Here is a 25,212-nt window from a genome sequence, read left to right as displayed (position 1 = left end):
GAAATCTCTTCCAACAAAATATCTCCAGTATCCCTTAAAAAACCACACACAGTATAGGTTAGTATTTAATACATTCACTGAAAGTATTTGTCGTATCAATCAAGGACCACTAGTCATTAAGGGGAGGGAAAGATTTGGAAAAGCGGAATTTGCTAAGGCATGACTTCTAAACAAGAAAACAGCATAAAAAACAAAAGCCAAATTTAGTTGGAGGGCTAAATAACTGCCTTTGTCCCTTTAATCCTGTACCATCATGGCCACTGAACAGCTAAATATAGCTAATTATAGCCAGTGTGGTGAAAAATAAGCCGTTCAGTGAGAGAAAATTAACACATTAATCCGAAGAAGTTAATAGCATGATTTAAAAGCAAAGAATGATAAGCAGTTTCAATTTCAATCTAAAGACACTGACGAATCTGAATATCAATAGAAGTGACTGTCAATGATTCCAATAGTTTAAGTAAAAGATTCAACCTCCAACATCACGAAAAGAAACATACCAAAGTTGAATATTAAATAAAGGAATTCTATCATAGATTAAGACCACAAATGTTGCCACGCTTGGTACAGTTTAGAAATAAAATATGGGTCATCTCAGCGCCAATTAGCACTCAGAGCACGTGCAGTCTCCCTATTAGGAAAAACGGTTCATTTACTTCTTCACGGATTGATCGCAACAGTTTGGGATGATGTAACAATTTCTAGGATTTTCCGTAATTGTGGAAACTAGTGTTTGCCCCACCTTCATCCCTGACACACTCGTGACACACACTAAAGCTAACTGTCCCCACTGGATTTTAGGCAAGATATTTCAGGATATTTCACAAGATCCTCTTAGACTATATCCTCTAGAATAGAGGTAAGTTCTTTGTAAGTTATTTTAGATTCTGCATCTAAATTTCCTTTACAGATGCTGAAACCGAGCAGGGCCCCATGAGGCCCTCCCAGGCCCCAAAGCCTCTCCAACCCCCTGCCTCTTGCTTATAGAAAAGCTGGAGTTTCTCCAGTCACAAAAGAGCAGCCGCAGGCAGTTAATGGTTGGCACAATAGCATCACAGAATCTTTAGTTTCTCCCTGAAGGACATGGATAACGGTCGGATGCACATTTTTGGGTTGAGTTGCAGAAACTATAACGGCTGCCAGAGGGGAAAGCTAACTGCAAACCTGTGCCGTGGTTGCAGACTGTGCCACAGCTGTGGCAGTGCCAGATCCTTCATCTGCTGTATCACAGGGAAACTTCCCAAAGGATATTTCTTTTTCTTTTCTTCTTTTTAGGGCCACACCTGTGGGAGTCGAATCAGAGCTGCAGAGGCCATCCTACACCACACCTATAGTAACACAGGATCCTTAACCCACTGAGTGGGGCCAGGGATCAAACCTGCATCCTCATGGATACTAGTCGGGTTCATTACCACTGAGCCACAACAGGAACTCCCCCAAAGAATATTTCTTACACCACATCAGATCCTCCCACTCTAAGCACCCTCCGTCACCTGTGCTCAGCTTGAAGAAGTCACAGAAGATGGACCTTTGCCCCTTTTCCGTAGAAAAGGAAGGAAAATCTGACAGTGGGGATTATAACTAGGGATGCTCAGCTCCTCAGTGGTATTCCAGCTCTATTTCTTAGGTGCAATATGGCTGCGATCTTGTGTTCACCATGCCTGACTTCTCCCCTAGTTCACCATTAACTGAGTTTTGCTTGCTGCTAATGAGGAAAGCTGCTGATCCCTGCCAAGACTGAAAAGTAGTTGTATTTCAGGCTTCACGCTCATCCCTTACTCTTCAGGACTCACTAAGCAGAGATTTACAACTCAGAGCATGTTCCAGCTGCAAGGTTGATTTGATGGCTGCTTGATTCTCATGATGAACACAATCATCCGGAAAACAGAAATTTAGCCCCCCCACCCCCACCCCCAAATGTCCATTTCCTCCTATATAATCTCCAAGCAAAACCTGGGGAGTTGGCAGTTGGTTCTTTGAGACATGAGTCCAGCTTCTCCCCGGGATGGCCGGCTGTCTCAATAGAGTATGTTTCCTTTTACCCAACATGTGTCTCTCAGTATGTGATTCCTGAGTGATGGGCAGCCAAACCTGAGTCTGGTGGCAATGCTTTTCATAGACACTTTCCTTCTTTCAGTTTCAAACCAAGTTCTAGTTAAGCAGGGCTTTTCTTGCTGTTGGAAATGCAGAGGGAAATACAGTTTGAACACTGAAGAACTTTCCAGGTTCTTTCTCTTGCAGCATTGTGCTTCTTTCATGGAAGGTGTGGTTTTCCACACCCATGTTCCATTCTCTCTAGGTTTGCCAACAAATTTAGTGCGATGTTTTCAGTCAACAGGAGAAAGTTACAGGAAAAGAGATGGAAAATGAGTGGTTTTAAAATGAAAGTTCTTTTTAAAATGTTGAATTATTTTCTGCCAAATCATTCCTTAGTATTCTCCAGAATACTCAACATCCAAACCATCTGTTTATAAGGTGCCTTCATGTAATAGTTCAAAGTCAAAACAGGATGACCACAAAAGCTAGACTCTCCACCCAAATTACAATATAAAGTACATGTTTTCTCCATGTTTGGTGACATTTTAATGTTTCAGCTTATTAGTGATTATGTTCTGTGACTATTTTGGTTTTTGAAAAATACTCTTGGTTGGGGGAAATTTACCTGTTGCCAAAACACATCAAAACTCCTACCGATATCTTAAAAGCTAAACACAGTGTTTCGAGATTGCAATTATACATAAAATGACTATAGGAATTCCCATTGTGGCTCAGCAGTAATGAACCTGATAAGTACCCATGAGGATGTGGGTTCAATCCCTGGCCTCGCTCAGTGGGCTAAGGATCCGGCACTGCCGTGAGCTGTGGTGTAGATCACAGACATTGCTAGGATCCTGCATTGCTGTGGCTGTGGTGTAGGCAGGGAGCTGCAACTCCAATTTGACCCCTAGCCGGGGAACTTCCATATGCCATACATGCAGTCCTTAAAAAAAAAAAAAAGACTGTCAAAAAGTACCTCAGAGAGGTGAGAGTTAATGAAAAGATACATAGACCACAAAGATCCAGAAGGTGCCAAGAAGAAGAGAGTCCCTGATAATTCACTGTGCGCCTGGGTCGGGAGGAAGGATTCAGACCAACGAAAAGGTCACACTTTCTCAAAACGACGTAAAGGCAATAACCAGATACTCGGCAGTGTTAGCGGAGGTCCTACCTAAATTATTCTAAACGGTGTGGGAAACAGAGAAATACCAAGGACAGTTCAGCACAGGGCCAGGGCGTGGGACCAAGATCAGGATGCAGGGTCTTTGGGATCCCCTGGCCCGCAGCTGGCAAATAAACCCGACACAGAAGAGCTCAGCAGCTTCCCCATGCTTCAAAAAATCACTGTCCTTATTAACCAACAAATAAGACCAGTCCGCAAACCAAGCTTTAGGTGACCTTGTAATTTACAGTTCTCTAAATACAGAAGAATTATTTTTTCCCTGTGTTTCCTATATATATGACCCCAAATTATGTCCCCACTAGTGAAAATAAAAGACTCTTGGGATGGAATCCATCCAAAGTTCAAATAATTTACTCTTAGAATGGAGCGTATCTACAACAAATAGCAAAAAACAAACAAGACAAAACTCTAACATTAGTTTTCATAAGCTTTCTAATTTTCCTCTTTTTCACAGCACAGTCCAGAGCCCATCAAATACTAGTTTCAAAAGCTTATAATTCAGTCCCAGGGCCCCATGTACTGCATGTCTCCAAAGGAGAAACACTCCTCGAATGGAAGCAACATTCACAATTATCTCTGAACTGCCTCGCAAGATGTCATCCTTTCTTTGTAGATTTTTATGTGGGTCAAGACACACCTACACACTAAGTTCAAAGTCATCTAAGACCCACTCAAGTACCAAGAATCTCTTATTACATTTTTTCCCACTCCATATTTCTCTCTATAAAGGAAAAAACAGAAAAAAAAAAAACCTTACAGTGAAAAACATATCACAAATAGTTCCCCAAGAGTGAAAAAATACCTAGTCTTCATAAAACCTGCTGGAAAATATAAAACTGAGAAATCTGATTTACTTATAAAAACCATAGTGAAATGAGTAAATGGCCAGCCTTTAAGCCAAGACCAATTTCAGCATCAGAGACTTGTCACGGGTTCCATGGACTAAATGCTCAAAGCAGCTACCATGAAAGCAGGGAAAAAATACAGTGCTGCCGGTGATACAGTGGCTGCTAAGCTTCAAAGTGCTTCCGCTTCAAAGTCCTAAAATTTCTAACCCAAGTCAAATGGTCCAGTCGTGGTAGAAGTCAAATGGACCATTTTTTTTTTTTCCTCGACCATGCACCTGTATTTTTCCAGTTGCCCTGCTCCATCCCCTCCTAGCGTCCATTCCTAAACGTAGTCAGTTTTACAGTAGCAAACATGTCTAAAGATGACTGATGGGATGTCAACGCTAAGTACAAAGTCTTAGCGTGAATCAGCTCGTGACTGCAGTATGAATAACGCACTCTCAACAAAAGAGAGGTATCAGCTGCTTCTGAGAGGCTGAACATTGTTCTATGCATCTTCCATGCGTGATGCTCAAAGCTTGATGGAGTCGGTAAAATGGTGTAATTACTCATATTCCCCAGAAGGATAAAGCTTAGAGAAGGCAGCAGGTTCACCAGTGTCAACAAGCGGTCACTCCCAGAGCCAAGAGAACAACCCTGTTCTGTCTGACATCGCTGCAAACCCTTGAACATCTTTCGTTCATCAATTCCTCCCCCCCCCCCCCCGCAAACACACACAGTCCCAGGGCAATTTTGCCAAAGTTCCTACATTAGAATCAGAGTATGAGAAAATGTAGTCTTAAGAAGTCAAGAATTAGCGTAAATAGGCATCATTCGAGGAAGGCTGACTTGGTTCACTGGAATAATTCTGTTTGTAAAAACAGGTCCTGGGGGCAGCGGGCGTCTGGACAGGGAGGACCTTGGATGGACGACTGCATTGTTCCCCACAAAAGCCAAAAAAAAGATGTCCCCGAACTTTGAATGAGGTCGGCTGTCATCACAAATCCATTTGCTTCTGTTGGCTTTTCTGTCGATAATGCATAAGGTTGTGAAAAACCAAAGAAAGAGACTCAGCTCATTTCTGAACTGTCCTCAGACAACACCGGGAAACAGAGATGGGTCGGAAGACAATCAGAAAACTGTAGCAATTGCTGGGCGAGGTGGTTTTGAACCCAGAAGAACCATTCCAGGACCCCAGAATTTACAGAAACGTCTAGGAAGGCCTTTGATTCTCTCCATCCTTGAGGGGGATTTCGGTTCATTTGATTTTATTTTTTATAATGATTTTAATTTTGTCCATTATGGCTGGTGTACAGGGTTCTGTCAATTTTCTACTGTACAGCAAGGTGACCCAGTGACACATACATGTGTACATTCTTTTTCCCCACATGATCATTCATGCAGGGATGCGAATACATTCACCGCGTGCTGATCACGTGTCCCATGTTTCTCACGTGACACCTCTCCGTCTTAGATGTACCTGGGCTGTGGCCTACGATGGACACTAGGTCACGAATCAATAGCCTGAGAAGGCACAGCCCTTGTTGCTTTCCCAGGTCCCTGTGGGAAGGAAACACGACATGTCCAGCGAATACCCCACAGGACGCTTGGCTCAACAATCCAGTTGATCACGTGCCCGACTTCCAGCCCTTATTCGCAAGGCAGGGGGTGGTCAGACAAGCAATACTGCTGTGGTTCCAGTGAGTAAAACTGGTGGGAGCGGAGATCATAAATGCGTCTTCAAATCACAAAAGAAATCAACACATACTTGTCCACTCCGGTCTCTTTTGCCATAAAACCATTTTAAATGAGCTAGCTCGTCCAGCAATAAAAATGGACACTTACAACGCACATAAAATAGGAACCATTAAAAAATGTTAAGGAAACAAAAACCTTAAACTATAACTTTAATAGCAGCCTTTCATCACTTATCAACTCGAGGAAGAAAAATTCACGGTGAGTTTGTTATATAAATTTGGAATTTAATTAAAAAGATGTGGAAACGTAGAATTGTTCTGACCAATTGATTGATTCAAATGAGAAATTTTCCAAACTAACTGATTGACACGATTGAGAATTTTGCTATCCTTGTGTTAGAGATGAAAAAACCCTAATATTAAAATAGAGCGAAGTTATTCATACTCCATCACCATTCAATTTAAAAAAAAGTCACAGTTTGTAGCAGAATCTAAACATGATCTGAAATTTCAATGAATTTGAATGAGATCATATTCACTGAGAACACGGTTAAATACACACCCAAACACACGCATTCATACACACACTCAGTCTCTCCACTGTTTTGTAGAACACTACAAAATGGTCACCCTAGAGCAGTATCACCCCCTTGGCGTCAGGGACCTGTGTCTGATTTCTTCTTTGCCTTATCATGACATCTGGCACATTGCAGGTGCCTGATAAATCCTTGCAGAATAAATAAATGAAAGCAACGCTGATACTGATCCCTGCCCACCTTCCTTATTTATCTCACTGCTGCAGCTATCGCCAAATTGCTCATGACCAGCCGTGCCTGCTGAAAGCAGCGTGAATAAAGGTACGTATCTTCAGAGGTGGGGCAGCTGCATCACAGATAAAGAAACAGGGGACTGTTCAAAGGAGAATCCATTCTAAAGTAAAGAAGAAAGGGTTCATCTTTCACAGCGTATGTCCTTAGAATATGCATAGTATCAATCAGCTTCTACTTTAAAACCATCTCACAGGCATGGAAGACTCAACAGTGGTTACAAAATACAGCGTAACTTTATCCACCTTGAAAGGGCCATATGGAACTGCCATTTTTTTTAGGTCAAAGGCTACGGCATGCCCGCAATTTCACATGCTTCAAGCTGCTCAAATTAAGGTGTGGCTGGTAGAGATTGGAAAGAGGAAAGAATGAGAGTTCAGGAAAGGCTGGGGGAGCCCACAACTATATGTGATAAAATGGGCAGTTGAGAAACATTCTCTAGGCTCCACAGAACAATACATGCAGGTTTAAGTATGAGGGTAAAAAGGTACCTGACCAGGAAAGAAACTATGTATATTCCACTGAGCAAGTGCAAGGGAGATGGAGGAAGACATAAATGAGGTACCCTATGAGCTACATCTTATTCACCACGGCTGGAGAGCAGCAGACCATGTCCAGATGCATGGATTAAGAAGTGGTCCATATATACCATGGAATACTACTCAGCCATAAAAAAAGATAATGCCATCCGCAGCAACATGGGTGGACCTAGAGAGTCTCACACTAAGTAAAGTAAGTCGGTCAGAGAAAGATAAATACATGATATCACTTACAGGAGGAATTTAAAATATGATCCAAATGAACTTATTTACAAAACAAACAGACTCACAGACATAGAGAACAGACTTGTGGTTGCCAAGGGGGAGAGGGTGGGGCAAGATGGATCGGGAGGTTGGGACTAGCGGATGCAAACTATTATATATACAGAATAGGTAAACAATAAGGTCCCACTGTGTATTCAATATTCTGTGATAAGCCGTAATGGAAAAGAATATGAAAGTTTATGTGTGTGTGTGTGTGTGTGTATGTGTGTGTGTGTGTGTGTGTGTGTGTAACTGAACACAACACTGTAAATCAACTACACTTCCACAAAATAGAATTAAAATATGCAAGGTCTACATAAAACCATTGTAGTATCAGTACATTGTCAGGAATCTGGAGGCAAAGCCCTAAAAAACCGAAAACAACTAAATATGGTTGTCTCTGGAGGACAAAACTAGGTGAACAACAAACCTATGGGGCAAGAGATGACAGGTTTTATTATGAACCCTTCGGTTTCATTCAGTTCATTGTAACCATGGTATGAACCACTCCGACACAAGTATATCACTAAGGGAGTAAAAAAAATGCCTAACTCATGAGTTTGCTGTGAGTATGTAATGAGATGATGCATATAAAGGACTAGCAGAGCCTGGCGTATAGGAAGCATTAATAAATGGAGGCTATTACTTTTTTTAAAGTCATTGTCAAGGTTGAAAAATTCAGACAATCTAGGTACTAGAATCCAACAAAAATACACCATGTTTTGTGAAAACAAACCAAAAAATGGGTGCATTGTTAAATTGCACTACATACATTATAGAGGCATTAAAAATATATGTGTATTTGCTTTCCAAGAAGAAAAGTAATGATTTTCCACTACAACCTTCAATCTTGGGTTACACATAAGGATTTGCTAAAACACTTTTAACTGAGAAAATCACCATCTTTCCTGCTTGGTCTTTCAGAATTTTACCAATATTTCCTTTTTTAAAATATATGACCTTGGCAAGAAGACTTTCAGAATTCAGTTATTAGTTTTAGTTTTGAGTAGAGCCAAAATGTTCAAGAAAAGAATTACATTAAACTGTGCTGAATCGAACCATTAAAAAAGCAAAAGCCAAAACAGAAACAAAAACCCAAAGAGCAAACACGTAATGTTTGGCAGTGAACTATCCACATTCTGACGTTAAAATAAGGGACTTAAAATTAGCTTGTGGAAAATGCAGGGTTAATTCTGCATGAGTTTTCCCTCCTTTCCTGAAAGGAAGAGTGAAGCAGAGCTGACCCACTTACCACACTGTGGAGGAGAGGCTGGGACCAGAAGGCAAACACAACCTTTGCAAATCTCTCTTCTGCATTTACTTAGTCTCCAAAGCCGATCTGTCCCCACACGGTGTCTGAGACAGCCCCCGCCCCCCGCCAGGCAGCTGATGGGAGCGACTCCAGTAAGTCAAAGCCTGACTTTTCTTTTTAAAGTCGTTCTGGAAAACAAAGAAGCTCAGGTTGACCTAAAGACAGCCCCAAATTCAGCCCCGCAGCAGGTGGCCACTATTGGTTTGTGACTATAGCACAGATCTTTGATTAACAAGAAGAAAAGACTTTAGACTGCTTAAGGTAAGAAAAAATATTAAAGACTTGAATTTGTAATGGACCCAGACTTGGGCACAATTTTGTCTCTCCAGAAACACTCAAAGAAGCCAGCGTGGAGAACATCAAAATCAACACAATAAATAAAGTTAAAGGTTTACCAGTAAGCCGTGTCCTGCAGCACGAACCAGAGGGGCTTGGGGAGGGAAAAGGAGGTGTGGCCATCAGCAGCTTTATTTACTGGAGGGATCAGAGGCTGCCCAGGGCCAAGTCCTCGTTCTTTGTCAAAACACTCCCCAGCAGGTGGAGAAGGGCTGTGACAGCACAGTGATTAGTGAGCCCAAAGCCTGGAGCATCTGTGGGGGGCACTGTGCTTATTAGAGACTGGAAGAGCCTTCCACCAAAAGAATGGCACCACCTTAACTACAGTGACCATTTTAATCACTTGGGAGCAAAGCCTTGTGTGATACTCCAAACTGTATTTGAAGAAGCTTTAAAAAAAAAACCTCCTAAGCGCAAGCTCTGAGTCAGGTCCAGACTTTTTTCTAGGCATGTCAGGCTGGGGAGATTTGACCTGATTCCATTAATCCATTCAGTTTTGCAGAAGGAATTAAATAAACCTATGAAATGGCTATGAAAAACCAGACAAAATTAATAAAGGCATCGTGTACTATAGTTTTCCAACCTGACTCCCCAAACTTCTGGGACGGGTCATTGAAAGAAATAAATATCTATGTAAAACACAATGAGAGTTGATGAAAAAGGCGCAAGGACATGCACAGGAAGGATGAATTCTTCAGAGAAGTCAAAATTTGACATTTTTATTTCAGAATTGTTCACACCATCAAGATACTCATAAATATACAGATTGAACATATTTCAGAGTTCAAAGTCTGGAAAGGAATAATTATTTTTTGCTACATACACTCTAGACATCACCCTGGCTTACTTTTCAGCAAAAGGAATTCATAAGTGATCACAAAGAAGCAAGAAACGATTCCTTTTCCTCAACGTCACAGAGATTTTGATTTAGAAGGACAACCTCTACTAATGGGTCCACCTTCCTTCTCAGCACAAGGATCCCATCCAGCCCAGGCTTGGATGTTTCCGGGAGTTCACACCTGTCATATCTCAGGCAGGTCATGGTACAGGACCCAGCATTTGCTCAGCAACCCAGAGCGGGTGGAGCCTAAGAGAATTAACCACGCTGCCTTCAGCGAGGTCCCCAAGCACTGCATCCCAGAGCTTCCGAAAGCGATGGGTACCCAAGTATTCCATGGGGAGTGGGGGCAGGTAATGCGGAATTCTAGGATCTGTAAGTCCGAGCCAATCATCCAGTATGGTTCCAACACATCTGTTGCACGATGGGAGGGCTCTGGTCACCTGGAACCACCTGGCTACGTGGGAGTGTGGCCGGCAACAGAACAAACCAGCTGGGATTCGAGCAGTGGCTTAACGAGCCAGAGGGTGAGGGAAGCAAGCATGGGTAGAGGTGGGGAGAGAGAGGCAATGATCTCCAGCCCGGACCCCCAGGGACACTCCTCAAGTGGAGCAAGCATGGGTGGCACTCACCACACGTAGGGAGAAGGCAGACCTTGGGGGATGGTGGGTGTCTCAGTAGAGAAGGGACTCATTCTAGGACGGGGGAGTTTTGGAGCAGCTTCCGGGAACCAGGGCTTTTCTCTGGATCAGAAGATGTTGGGACCTTGGGTTCATTCTGATTGTTCTCAGTAAATCCGATCCCTTAGGAAGGAAGCCTGGGATAAGACTCCAGCTGTAATTGATCAAGAAGCAATGCCACCCACATTGACCAGTACGGAATGGGGGTGTCTGCTAATTTCTATGGCGTGAAGAAACTTCATGATTTTGTCTCTCTTCAACACAGGATAATGGGGGGACCTTGCTTCTGTCTTGATCCACCATAGACACAGAGTGTTTGGTGTTGATGTCTGGCAAAGCGTTTACAATCCAAAGAACACTGAAGGCTAGTGGCAGGTGCTGGGCAGCTCCTGGATGTTGGGGGCGCCTTTGCTCTCCTCAGAGGCTGTGGCGGGTGTGGGGTATGGTCCTTCTGCTGGCCAGGAGGCCTGGCTTTGCTACCAGGTGCCTGGGAGCTGGTGAGTGGGAGCCCACGGATGCTCCCGGCAGTAATATTCTAAGTGTGACTCCATCCCAGGTTGGAGAGGGAGCGATGCCCCTGATGTTGGGGAGGATGGGCTTTGTGGAGCCACAGGTGGGGTCTGAGGAAGGAAAGCGGGGGCTGCAGTTACCAAATCCCTCACTGGCGAGTCCAGCCCACACATGTCCTGTGTCCTAGATAAACACTTCCCCAGGGTCACAGGTCAAAATATGCCACAAGGTAAACCGCAATTTGCATCCCTCACTGACACAGACACGAGAAAACTCTTTCTCTGCCAGGCTTCAGGTTGTAAAGAACAGGTGACAGCTACCTTCCTGTCATCAGCGGTGTCTTGGACAAGGACACTCTGCATTCTCAAGAGCAGTGCGTGCCCGTCCCTCTAGCTCTGCCCCCAGGTACCTTAGCCTCGGACTCTACCAGGGCTCTCCGATCTGTGGGGTTAACACAACTCCAGGATGCCTTCCTCCCCCGTCACACCGCTTAGGTCATCCGGTGTTGCACGTGACATTCTGATCTTCAATATTCCTCTAGAACAATTCCTTGACTAAGTTAACTTAACTCTCATATGTGTTCTGTTTATACTAAATCAGGGCTAACAAATGTCCCCCCCATTGTGAGCTGTCAGCCTTTTCTTAAGCATTGAAGGCGCCCCCACTTCACACACTTCATTTACTCATAGGTTTCAGAAGTAAAAACTCCCTGTTAGATGACATTGACGCATGGGTGTGAATTTCCCTGTGTTCCAAAGTAAAGACGTGGTCGTCCATCCATGCTCAGAGAACTGGCAGTAGAGGCAGCACCAGACTACTTCAGTTTAAGCATAACTCAGCGGAGAGAGGGGCTATTTTATTCTGAAGAAACTAGAGTTATTATTTCCCGTGGAAAACAGTACGATGACTCACGAATTCGGATAAATAAATAATTACATAAAGGTCTCCTATTTCAACAGTGACATACTTTGTTTCTTAGTGAAAACACAACTTTTTGCCATCAAATCCCGCTGAGAACTGAAAACGACCGCACGCTGGTAACAAAGTAGCGAAAGCAGAGAGGATGTGGGGAGGGAAGGGTACCAGGACGTGCCACCCCAAAAGATGGCTGCGGAGCTCGGGACACGCCACCCCAAAATACGCCACTGTGCTAGGCTGGTTGTTTTGAACCAGAGGCACTTGCAAAAAGGAGATGCAGGGACAGGCTTTCTCTGAACATTCCTGATCTGCCTCGAGACAGATCCTCCCAAAGAAACTCAACTTTCACAAACCACGCCTCACCCTCCAGCCCTGGGAGTTGCATCCACCAGAGAAGGTGGGCCCCACCCCAGACAAACTCTGCCACCACGAACCACCCCACCTCCCCGCTCCTCCTCCAAGGGCCCCTCCATCCTTCCTAACAATCACTTACTCTCCCCTGAGGCCTCCATGCCCCTGCTTCCCTTGGTCAGCTGGGTAAGTTGGTACTGAATCCTGAATTCGAAGCCACTTCTTTGGGTTCATTTCCCCTGGTGTATACGCGAGGGATGCAGTTAGCAAACTTATGTTTGTTTTTCTCATGTAGCTGTCTTTCATTACACGGGATTTTAGCTAACAATTCAAAGGGGTGGAAGGAACATGAGTTTTCCTCCTCTGCAGTAGCTGAGTGCAAACACACGCACACGCACACGCACACACACACCCAACAGAGGGTGTGCTCCCTTAAAGATTTGTCATCATATGTCTCAAAAAAAGTGGGTAAACATCTTTTATGTCTCTTTTTTACATGTTAACGCCAATGCTTCTATTCATAGAGTGCAAATACTGGCAGGCCCGTAGCTTTCCCTGAGCACCAAAAGCATCGCCGTGAGTGGACCAGAAAAAGCGAGAAGACAGGAAACGCTCTCTCTTTTCTTCTCCACACTCAGCCGTGTTGCACTCAAAATCAGGACCTTTTCCAAATTTGCTGGAAAAAGACAGAATCAAGAGCCAAATAAAAGCCTATTTAACTTCTTTTTATTTGAAACTTCAAAGTAGGTCATTTACACAGGGCGAAGCACAAGGAAGAAGAAAGAGAAAGCCGTTGACATACAAACGAGGGCTCGACAAGAGGAAAACGCAAGTCCAAATGCTCTTTTCTCCCTCAAGGACGTTGCCCAGCATCGCCAGGAAAAATCAGTCGCAAAATCGGTGTTGTTGTTATGTTTCCTTCCAATGACTGTGAAAGACCATTGACTGTAAGCTAAAAATGAGAAAGGAAAAAAAAAAACAAAAAAACAGCCCAGCGCTCCAAAGGGAAGGATGGAAACTTAACCATTTACGAACCTGAAGTCTAGACCGGACCTACTTTTCAAAAGCCAATGAACCGAGATTTTCTACTGAGCTCAGTTTTCAACAATGGCTTCCTTTCTGTTTAGAAAAAAAAAAAAAATACTGTTCTTATCCACTCAGTCCATTTCCTCGAGGACCGAAGGTCTCACTCATCTCGAAAATGAGGTTTCTTGGCTACAGCAGCCAAGCTCATGCCCTGGGGTAGCTCCCTCTTCCTCTCCTGCCGCAGCGCGGGGCACCAGTCACGCAGGGGCTTGTTCAAAAGCAGCCTGGATTCAGGAGGTCCACTCACAAACTGGGACAGCTTCCAACACTGCCGGCCACGGACTGCAAGGCGCAGAGAATCAAGTAAAAGTGCAGAAACCCATGGCCCATGCTCAGGGCTCCGTGTAAGCACTTGGGTTACCTCAGTGGGGGCTGAACCTCTTTATTTTTAATAAATTCAACCAGTGGCCACAATGCACTGCATCAGTTCCCACTGGGTGGCTTACAACACAAGTTCCTACTCGCCATGTTGGAGGCTGGACTTCCAAATTCTTGGTGTCCGCAGGGCCACGCTGCCTCTAAGCCCCCAAAGGAGAAAGGGCCTCCTCGCTCCTTCTGGTGTCTGGTGTGGCCAGTGGTCCTTGCTGTCCTTGGGTGGGTAGCGCCAGCACCCCGACCCCATCCCACCTACATGGCCCCCTCGCTTTCTGTCCCCTCTGCCTCTGTGTTCTCACGTGGCATTTTCCTCTCTCTGTGTCTGTGTCCAAATCGCCCTCTTCTTATAAAGACACAGTCACTGGACTAGAGCCCACCCGACTCCAGCAGGGCCTCGTCTTAACCAATTACATCTGCAGAAATGCTCTTTCCAAATAAGCTCACCTCCGCAGGTACCACGGTGATAGCTTTGACATAGCTGCTCGAGGACAGAAGTCATGCCAAAACACATGCACACCAAAGTCTGGGACCTACCAAAACTGTGTCCCTCCAAACTGATCACTCACTAGAATCACCGGGAGAGCTCTCACAATTGCACTCATTAAATCCGACCCTCTAGGTGTGAAGAAAAGAGAACCCTCTTACACTGCTAGTGGGAATGCAAGTTGGTAAAACCACTGTGGAAAACAGTCTGGAGGTTCCTCCGAAAACCAAGTATATAACAACTACATGCTCCAGCAATCCTACTCCTGGGCATATATTTGGGCAAAACTTTCATTCAAAAAGATATATGCACCCCTGTGTTCACAGCATTATTGTTCACAGTAGTCAAGACACGGAAGCAACCCAGAGGTCCATCGACGGATGAATGGATTAAGAAGATGTGGCACATGTATACGACGGACTACTACGCAGCCATAAAAGGGACAAAATAATGCCATCTGCAACAATAAGGATGGACCCAGAGACTGTCATACTAAGTGAAATAAGTCAACGAGAAAGACAAAAACCACATCACATCACTTATATGTGGAATCTAAAATATGGCACCAATGAACCTGTCTACAAAACAGAGACAGCCTCACAGACATAGAGACCAGACTTGCAGTTGCCAAGGGCGAGGGGGAGGGAGGGGGGATGGATGTGAGTCTGGGGTTAGTAGATGCAAACTATTTCCACTTAGAATGGGTCACCCATGAGGTCCTACTTACAGCACAGGGAACTATATCCAATCTCCTAGGTTAGACCACGATGGAAAAAAATAAAAGAAAAGGAAGGTGTATGTGTGTATCCATATGACTGGGTCACTCTGTACAGCAGAAGCTGGCACAACAAAGAAAATAAACTATATTTTAATTACAATAAAAAAAAACAGAAAAGAAATGCAATCTGACCCTCTAGATAAAACCAGGTTTTCCTAAGTCTTCAAAAACCCAGGTATTTCCAGCCCAAGGGCTCAGAACCACTGCCTGAGACTCAGATTTTATAGTTCTTTGTGAAAATGTGTCATATTTTTTAATTTTTATTTATTTATTTATTTGTCTTTTGAGGGCCGCACCCATGGCATATGGAGGTTCCCAGGCCAGTGGTCTAATTGGAGCTGCAGCCGCCGGCCTACACCACAGCCACAGCAATGACAGATCCGAGCCACATCTGCGACCTACACCACAGCTCAAAGCAACGCCAGATTCTTAACCCACTGAGCGAGGCCAGGGGTTGAACCCCCAACCTCATGGTTCCTAGTTGGATTCGTTTCTGCTGCACCACACCGGGAAGTCCATGTCATATTTTTAAATAGAACGTTTATATATTTTTCTTAGCAAGAATTGGAGAAAAATATACTGGTACTTGAGTCTCTGCTAAAAATATGCTATTTTAAAAACAGGCTTTTTGATAATGTTCAAGAACCTCAAAGTCTCTCATCAATATAATTATAGGTATTTGGCAATTTCCTTAAAATAGGCATAATAGGGGTTATGAAATGGTTACTCCTGTATCTAGTCATTATGGACATTTAGAAATAAAGGTGCAGGGTTAAGAAAAAAAGTGCTATGAGAAAATTAAACTGAAGAAACTTGAGCTTGGGAAGTTAAACTGACTGCGTGTATGATCTCTTAACACCCTTTTCAGGTCTTGCCTGGGGTGTTCTGCCTCTACTTCTCCATCAAAGAAACTATAGCATAAAACTGGGTTTGGACTCTTCCCTCCAAACGGTTCCTCATTTTCCAGAGTCATGATTTCAGAAAGCACTTGGAATGGCTTCTGCATTTTTTAAGTGGATAAAGGCAACTTCTGAGTAAAAAAGGAAAAAAAAAAAAAGAAGAAGAAAAAACAAAAGAAAGAATGAGGTATTCAGTATATGTAGTCAGCCTGGAGCTCTAGAAACCACTCTGAAAAAGCTTAAGTGAGTAACATTGGGTGTTATTTTCACTTCTGGACTGAAGGTACTTCTATTTTCGTCTTTGCTTTGTTGTGACAGTGATTACTGGCCAAAGAGTTGATAATGATTTATGAGAGAATAAATTTTATGGTTTTCATGGCAAGATGGTAAAAAGTAAGGAGCTGGAGGAACTCTGGTATATAACAACCTAGAGGAACACTAAGAGGGTGTTAATGAAAACGGCAGGAGCCAGTGCACGGCGAGCTAAGAATAGTGACACGTGAGAAAGAAAGCTCTAACGGGACCTGGAGCCAAAGAGACCCGGCCGGTGAATGACAGTAAGTCACGCAGCACAGGCGCCAGGAAGAGGGAGGGGGACGATGTCAACGTGTGGCGTCCGTAACCCATGGTCCAGCTCGGGGCCCTGGAGCGCAGCGGTCCTGTGTATTCAGGCAGCGACAACAGCCACCATCGGGGGCTGCCCCCCGAACCTGAGCTGCGTGGTGACGGAGGTTTGAACCTGCTCCACCACCACACCTGGCTTCACCGTCTTAGCCCGGCAACCCCTTGCTCAGGTCCTTTCCGCCGCTGAGTGTGGAAGGGGGCACTTCTAGACCCTCGCTGGTCCAAAACGGTATTCACAAACCCCACACAGACGGCATCATTTTAGGAGCAAGGACAGGCTACATGATGCTGTCGTGAAAACCCCAAGACACAGGACACTTTCTGTCTCCTCTCATCGGCCCAACCGCTCCAGCTGGTACCACCAACCACAAAAGGCCCAGAAAGTGGACACCTGCTTCGTGTCTGGAAGAGGAGACATGGAACTACTGACAAAAATACTCCATGACGACCGTAAAACTCCCTTCCTCGCCCAGGATCTTCTTGAACTTGGTCTTGTAAAGACACGTCTAACTCGGGGGGAAGGGGTTGTTCTTTTGGAAGGGAGACCCTGGTCTTTTTTTTTTTCAGGGCCACACACCTGTGGCATATGAAGGTTCCCAGGCTAGGGGTCAAATCAAAGCTACAGCTGCCGGCCTACACCACAGCCACAGCCATGCCAGATCCGAGCCACGTCTGCAACCTACACCACAGCCCATGGCAATGCCAGATCCTTAACCCACTGAGAGAGGCCAAGAATCGAACCTGCAACCTCAGGGTTCCTGGTCGGATTCGTTCCCACTGCGCCATGACGGGAACTCCTGTTCTGTCTTTTCTTAGGTAAGTTTTTCTCTCTGAATTCTATCCTGCTTTGTACTGTTTTTTATAACTTTCTAATAAACTTAGAAACTCCTCCTGCTACAAGAACACCCCAGATCAAGTCCTATCGTATATATGCTACTTTGCAGACTAACTCCTCTGTTTAATGCTGGGCAAGCAATGAGGCATGTCTGCCCCACCACCAGTGCAGCCAGGAAAAGATCCACATCTGTCAAAGTACAAATGAGGAAAATGTCCCTTTCCCCAACCAGCAACTGGCGATTGCAACACACGGGTAGTGTTCTTTTCACGACATGGAATTTTGAGTAGGTTGCATTTAACACGCCGAGAAGCGGAGAGCACACGCAAAATTCCATCAAAAGCATGACCCTTACCGTGTCAACTTAATATGCGTGTACAATACATAAGCTCGGAAGAAGGATTTTGAAGGTTGTTATTCCTGAGTGATGGCACTGAGGGCCATTTTTAAAATATAAACATCTCCTTCCTGAGATATTCTCTTTGTTTTCCAGCTACGCTGTAGTACATTTGCATTTATTTAAATAGTTAATTGAAAAAAAAAATTTGCATGCTTCAAGTCCTGGCTCTTTTCTCACGTATTTGTCTTTCTCTGAGAAGGTCGACTTACAGTTTAGATGTTAATCTTTTCTCACAAGTATATTATGGCTTTAGCTGTATTTAGAACAAGATTTAATTATATGGTTATTATAACGTGGTGTTTTAGAAACAGATTTAAGTGCTGTGAGAGGTCCACTTTCAAGGAGAATCTTTTTTAAAAAAAATTGTATTACGTTTGATTTACAATGTTCTGTCAATGTCTGCTGTACAGCAAAGTGACCCAGTTATACATATATACATTTTTTTCTCATATTATCTTCTATCATGTTCTGTCACAAGTGATTGAATACAGTTCCCTGTGCTGTACAGCAGGACCTCATTGCTTATCTGCTCCAAATGCAACGGTTTGCATCTACTAACCCCAAGCTCCCAGTGCATCCCACTCCCTCCCCTCCCACTCGGCAACCACAGGTCTGACCTCAAGGAGAATCTTAGCAAGAATATTGGTTATATATGTATGGTGTTTCCTGGTGGACAAAAACTACATGTGAGCCATTGTTCTCAGTGGCACTGAAAATGAGCAAATACAGGTCTCATTGCATACTCCTTCGGGAAAGGCACTTTCTAAACCTTAATTAAAAGCCTGTTCCTAATCTATAGGACATGGAACCTAAATATGTTGCTAAAATTTGCTGTTCAGCTCAAAATGTATAAAATTCTGCAACCCAGGTAACCTAATATAACATCGCTTGCTAACTTCAGATAAATTTATCGAATTTCCCTGATATCTGAGACCCTAAGGCAGAACCTTAACTCATTAGTTATGTAATTGCTATTACTTGAAAAAAAGAGTAATTGTTCTATTGGAAGAGAACATTTGCAATTTTATGTTTATTTCTAGGGAGAGAAGTGACAGTCAGACAGCATAATCCGGATCTCTACTTGCTGTGTGTCTTTAGGTAAATTACTTAACCTTTCTGAGCTTCAGCCTTCCAAATGTAGTCTTAATAGTACTCAGCATCTTTTTTGTTCTCCCCCCCCCTTTTTTTTTTACAGCTGTACCTGCAGCATATGGAAGTTCCGGGGCTAGAGGTCCAATTGGAGCTGCAGCTGCCAGCCTATGCCACAGCCACAGCCACACAGGATCCAGGATGTGAGCACATCTGCAACCTACACCACAGCTTGTGGTAATGCCAGATCCTTTAACCCACTGAGTGAGGCCAAGGATCGAACTCTCATCCTCACAGAGACAATAGCAGGTCCTGAATCTGGTAAGCCACAATGGGAACTCCCCAGCTTACTTTTCTACATTATTTTTTAAAGTTATACTGTTGTAAAGGTGTAGTTCCCATCATGGCTCAGTGGTGACGAACCCAACTTATAACCATGAGGATTCGGGTTCAATCCCTAGCATCACTCAGTGGGTTAAGGATCTGGTGTTGCCTTGAGCTGTCGTGTAGGTCACAGATGCGGCTCTGATTTGACCCCTTCCATATGCCGCAGGTACGGCCCTAAAAAATAAATAAATACATACATAAATATACATAAATCAAATGAGGTAAAAGACTAGATGGATAGGTACCAAAAAGCCAGCAATTATCGCTGTCCGCCTGGTGATATTGACAGTGGCATTAATTCCTTCATTTTTCTTATCGTTGTTTTCTAAATTTTCTTCATTGTGCCAGAATCAGCTGTGCAATTTAGAAAAATTCCATCGGAACACAAAATCCAAAAATGAGTAAATTGTTATCATTTATCATCCTAACACCGTCAACAGATGCATTTTCATTTCATTAAATCCTCTTCCATATTTATGCACGTAAAGGCAGAACATATGCCGTAATTTCATTTCAAGTGACTATGAAATTAATCTCTGTGAAAAAAGAACAAAAAGAAAACACACCACCTATCTAACACTTCAAAACTATGTCCGTGAATTATCACATTTCAAGTCCGTTGTGCTTACTTATTGAAATACGGGGTTCAAATCGGCAACGTACTAACATCTAAAACATTAGCAGCCCCAAAGAAGAGTAGAGTCACGTGTCAGGGACGTTTTCTAAGCAGCCTCTCTTCTAGAACTCTCTGCACCTGAACACAGGAATTCCGAGCAAATAAAGCCATCAACCCTGTCAACTCGACGTGCGGTGGTCCTCTTCCCAACCTCAGGATGATCTAGGCACCTGCTCCCCAAAGGAGCTCCTGCATCACATCCCAGACCTTTGATCAAAAACAGCAGGAAAGTAAAGGCGGACGAAAGAAAAAGCAAGAATGGAACCAAGACAATCGCTGGGGCTCCTATCATTTTGTTTAAAGTGTAATCTCCAAAATGCACCCCACGCCATCTTCAAGTATTATTTCTCTTTGAATGTCTTCTTTGCTAGTCTAATAGCTACTCATAAATTTGACCTAAAACATTTTCTGAATCTAAAAATTCAACATTAAAGCTGAGTATCATAGTAATATAGTAATTCAGTGTGTTTTAAAATGATTTTCTATGCATGATCCCACTTGGGGTAGTTGATCTGATAATTCTGGAGAGCAAGAGAGTTGGTAGGTTTTTTGGCTTTTTTTTTTTTTAATGGCCGCATCTGCAGCCTATGGAAGTTCCCGGAGTAGAGGCTGAATCGGAGCTCCAGCTTAGGGCCCACACCACAGCTCAGGGCGACACAGGATCTGAGCTGTATCTGCGGCCCACACCACAGCTCACAGCCACTCAGGATCTGGATCCTTAACCCACTGAGCAAGGCCACAGGTGGAACCCACATCCTCACAGAGATAACGTCAGGTCCATAACCCGCCGAGCCACAACGGGAACTCCAAGAAGGTAATATTTCACATCATTCTTCACCTGCCAAAACAATACATGAACTTCTGGGCAACATTCTAGGTACCACAGCGCTGCTCGTGCACGTTTGTCCTCCTTGTGTGTGAAGTGCCCTCCACCCTAACCCCCACCCCACCCCATCTCACATACACACATGCTTTATTTGGCCAAACCCTATTCATTCCTCAAAAGTCAGGTCAGTCATTGCCTGACGTGGACGCGATCTCTGAAAACACTATACATTCAAGAAGGCTCGGGAACGGTCCCTGCTCACGGGTCCCACAGCACCGATTCCTCATATTTACACTAGGAATTGAAATGTTCTGCCTGAATATCTTCCTCGTTCTCCTGACTGGGTTCGGGGATGGGGCTGGGGATGAGTAAAGAGGTCTCTCCTGGAGGGACCATCCTCCTCCTTAAAAATCCTCAAGTTTCAGAGTTCCCGCTGTGGCACAGTGGGCTAAGAATCCGACTGCAGCTGCTTGGGTCACTGCAGCAGCGTGGGTGGGCTCTCTGGCCTGGCACAGTGGGTTAAAGAATCCACAGGTGGAAGCTGAGACTCAGATGCAATCCCTGGCCTGGGCACTTCCATATGCCACGAGGGTGGCCCTGAAAAGCAAAGATATAAAAAAAAATAAAATAAAATTAGGGAAAAAATCTATTTACAATAACTACAAAAATAATGAAAACACATAAATAATTCCATAAGAGTGCTCAAGCAGCCAACTTTTGTTTTCAACACCGAAAAAGCATAGATACACTACTCGGGTTTCTTTCGAAGCCCACAAACCCATGTCCAGGCAGCTGGGAGGCTAAAGCCACCAGGCAGCACCTTCTGTCTCCTTCCACGTCCTGCGCATTTGCAACCTTTCAAAATAGGTTTCCTCTCAGCGCATATCCATCGAAAACCTCAAGTTACAATTCCCCACGATTCTCCTGATTAGTCTTTTATGGTTTAGAAATTTCTCACGTCAGTTGCAATACCATGCCTCCAACATCCGCAGTCCTCCCCAGCTTTGGCACAGGCCTTATTTTTTCGCCTCTCCACAGTTCACCAACCTTGACAATTTTGTCTCTTTTTTCTCCCGGGGCTAATCCTCAGTCCTGAGCCATCCTCTGACCCCCTGGCTTTCATGGTCACTGGATCCTCTTATCCTTAACCGGTGAGCCAACGCCTAGACTTCTACAGTTCACAGAGATTCAGTCATCAAAGAAGTATTTTCTTAGAGCCTGAAGAAAAAAAAAAAAATAATGGGAAATGCAGCACCAACTACTTGCCGTGTTATATCAGGGTTCTTCCCCATCCCCCTTTTGCCTCAGTAACACTAAAACCTGAAATCATCAGATCTGGACTTACCCACATTATGGCAAAACTCAAAATTACAATAACCTGTCAGTGTCAACTTAGCCGTCTTTAGAATGTTTTTGATACAGGCTTTATCCTCAACGTCGACTTTAAGCAAGTGTCTGAGAGACCCATGAGATGTTTGAATTCAAAGTGATGGCCCTCTGAAAGGAAAGTGCTAATGTCAGGACAAAAATCACTGAAGAGCTTGGCTGCCAAACAGAATAAAAGATTGGAGACCAACAAAGAGGCAAGCCTCTTAGCCACAACTGTGTCATTTACAATCATAAATAGATGGTATTATTCTCAATGTATTTTTTTTTAATTTTCATAAAGTCCTGAATTAAGTCTTTCCTGCATTGTTATCTCAGACAGATACATGGATTTGGTGGAACCTCCGAAATACTTCAGAGTAGGGCAAATAAGTACAAAAATCCAGTCTTAATTGTTGACTTTCCAGGCCTAGTTGGCTTCATTGGGAATTACAACAAACATTTAGGAGAGCAGTGATAGCAGTTCTTCACAAAAACATCCAAAAAAATAGAAGAGAAAATGCTTCCCAACTCATTCTATGAGGCCAGCATTACCAAAACCAGGTAGGCCCCACAAGAAAAGGAAACTACAGGCAAGTGTCTTAAGACCCCAGGTGCAAACAAATCCTCAACAAAAGATAAGCACATAAAATTTGGAAGCATATAAAAATGACCATGCACCACGATCAAGTGGAATTTATCCTACGAATGCAAAATTGGTTTAACATGGGAAAAGACATCATGCATCACACCATATAAATAGTATAAAGGACCAAAACCCCACATCATCATTATTTACTTATTTTAATGTTTACTTCATGATTTATCATCAAGGAACCTGCATGCTCAGCGGAATACTGATCCTACAGGGATGCTTGGTTCTTGCAACTCGAACTTTCTCCAGCCTACTGAGAGAGGAAACGACAGACAGGTGTTTTCCAAGTATCAATGCAAAAAAATCTCAACAAATATGAGCAAATGAAATCCAGAAACACACACCACGATCAAGGAGGATTTGTCCCAGCAGTGCAAAGCTGGTTTAGCATGTGAAAAGAAATCAGTGCAACACAACCTATTCACACTATAAAGGAGAGAAGTCACATGATCGTTGCAAGAGAGAAGCTTTTGATAAAATGCAACAACACTCAACAAACTAGGAAGGGAAGGGAACTTCCTCAACCTGATAGAGGACAGAGCTAGCATCATATTTAATGATGAAAATCTGAACATCTTCCCTTAGAGATCAAAACAAGACAAGGACGTCTGCTCTCACCACTTCACTGCTGTAATGGGGGTTCCAGGCAGGACAATTAGACAAGAAAAAGAAATAGCAGGAGTTCCTGTCGTGGCACAACAGAAACGACTCTGACTACGAACCGTGAGGTTGCAGGTTCGATCCCCGGCCTTGCTCAGTGGGTTAAGGATCCGGCAGTGCTGTGAGCTGTGGTGTAGGCCACAAACATGGCTCGGATCTGATGTTGCTGTGGCTGTGGCGTCGCTCGGCAGCTGTAGCTCCGATGATTCAACCCCTAGCCTGGGAACTTCCATACGCCATGGGTGTGGCCCTAGGGAAAAAAAAGAGAAAGAAAGAAAAAAGAAATAACAGGTATCCAGATTGGAAAGGAAGAAGTAAAACTATCTCTATCAACAAAAGACATCCTCTCATGTAAAGAAAATCAAAGGAATCCATACCGAAATATCTATTAAAACTAATGACTGAGTCCAGCAAGTTTACAAGCACAAAATCAACATAAAAAGCAATTACATTTCTGTGCACGAATAATGAAAAAATCAAAATAAAATTAGAAAAATATATGTATAACAGCAACAAAACAATGAAAATACTTAGAAATAAATCCAACGGAAGTCCAAGATTTGTATAGTGAAACCTGCAAACCACTGTGGAAAGAACGTACAGACTGTAATAAATGGACATTCCGTGCTCATGGGTGGAAAGCCACAAAACGATTAAGACGGCAACCTTGCCCCCGAAAGATCCACAGTGATTTAACGCAAACCCTATCAAAACTCCAGCTGACCTTCATAAAGAAGTTGGCAAGCCGATTACAAAATTTACATGAAAAGGCAAGGGACCCAGACTAGCCAAAACAATCTTAAAAGAAAGACAAGGTTAGAGGGCTCCCATTTGGCAATTTCAAAACTTACTGCACAGCACAATAATCAAAACAGTGTGGTCTATAAGGACAGATACATAGATCAAAGAAATACAACCCTAAGTCCGTAAACAAACCTTTATTTTATGGTCAATTAAATGTTGACAAAGCTATAATGCTAATTTTTAAAGAAAAATTGAATTGTAATATAAAATACTAAATAATAAAGATGAAAACCATACAAAATGGGATAAATTTCCTATTTGTCTCAGCATATTTTCCATTCCACGTCTCCAGAGGGAGTCACTTAATCTGCTTCTTGAGATCCATGATATAATAATGTGTGTGAATGTAACTGTGTTTAAATATATGCATTTTATTCTGTAAAATAAAATAAAAATAAAATTTCAAAAACAAACAAAAAAGCATTAAAAAAATGTTGACGAAGGTGCAAATAGGAAAGAATAGGGGTTTTTTTACTATGCTGAAAAACTTAGTATCCGCACACAAAAGAATAAAGTTTGGACCCCTTCCTTACACCGTACACAAAAATTATCTCAAAATACATCATCAGAGTTCCCGTCGTGGCACAGTGGTGAACGAATCCAACTAGGAACCATGAGGTTGTGGGTTCAATCCCTGGCCTTGCTCAGTGGGTTAAGGATCCAGCGTTGCCGTGAGCTGTGGCGTAGGTCACAGATGCGGCTCGGATCCCGCATTGCTGTGGCTGTGGTGTAGGCCGGCAGCTACAGCTCCCATTAGACCCCTAGCCTGGGAACCTCCATATGCCGCTGGAGCGGCCCAAGAAAAGACAAAAAAAAAAGAAAAAAGAAAAAAATACATCATAGACCTACATGTTAGAGATAAAACTGTAAAGCCCTCAGAAAACAATGCAGGCATAAATCTTAATTTGTTACTTTGAATTGGACAGCAGGGTTTGTTTTTGCTTTTGTTT

At 43.4% G+C, this 25,212-nt stretch overlaps 1 protein-coding gene across 6 annotated transcripts in view; it reads right to left on the bottom strand.

Moving 5' to 3' along the window:
• The window catches only part of MYO16 (myosin XVI), a 539,824-nt gene that overhangs the window by 458,946 nt on the left and 55,666 nt on the right, over positions 1–25,212 (bottom strand). For 3 of the 6 annotated variants that reach the window (XM_084982289.1, XM_084982291.1, XM_084982294.1), the window contains exon 2: positions 21,826–21,996. The exons of 1 other annotated variant lie outside the window; for it this stretch is intronic. In XM_084982289.1, coding sequence (XP_084838415.1) covers positions 21,826–21,901 — 76 coding nt within the window. In that variant the 5' untranslated portion in view covers positions 21,902–21,996. Of the gene's footprint in view, positions 1–8,626; positions 9,270–21,825; positions 21,997–25,212 lie in introns of those variants that run through there. 2 more of the 6 variants (XM_084982292.1, XM_084982295.1) reach the window with 2 other exon arrangements.

The sequence above is a fragment of the Sus scrofa genome, chromosome 11 (assembly GCF_054392235.1).
Source record: "Sus scrofa isolate SSC_HxYL_T2T_F1_AM1 chromosome 11, Sscrofa_HxYL_maternal_Yorkshire_Landrace_v2.0, whole genome shotgun sequence".
Lineage (NCBI taxonomy): Eukaryota > Metazoa > Chordata > Mammalia > Artiodactyla > Suidae > Sus > Sus scrofa.
This window is presented reverse-complemented; position numbering and strand designations above follow the sequence as displayed.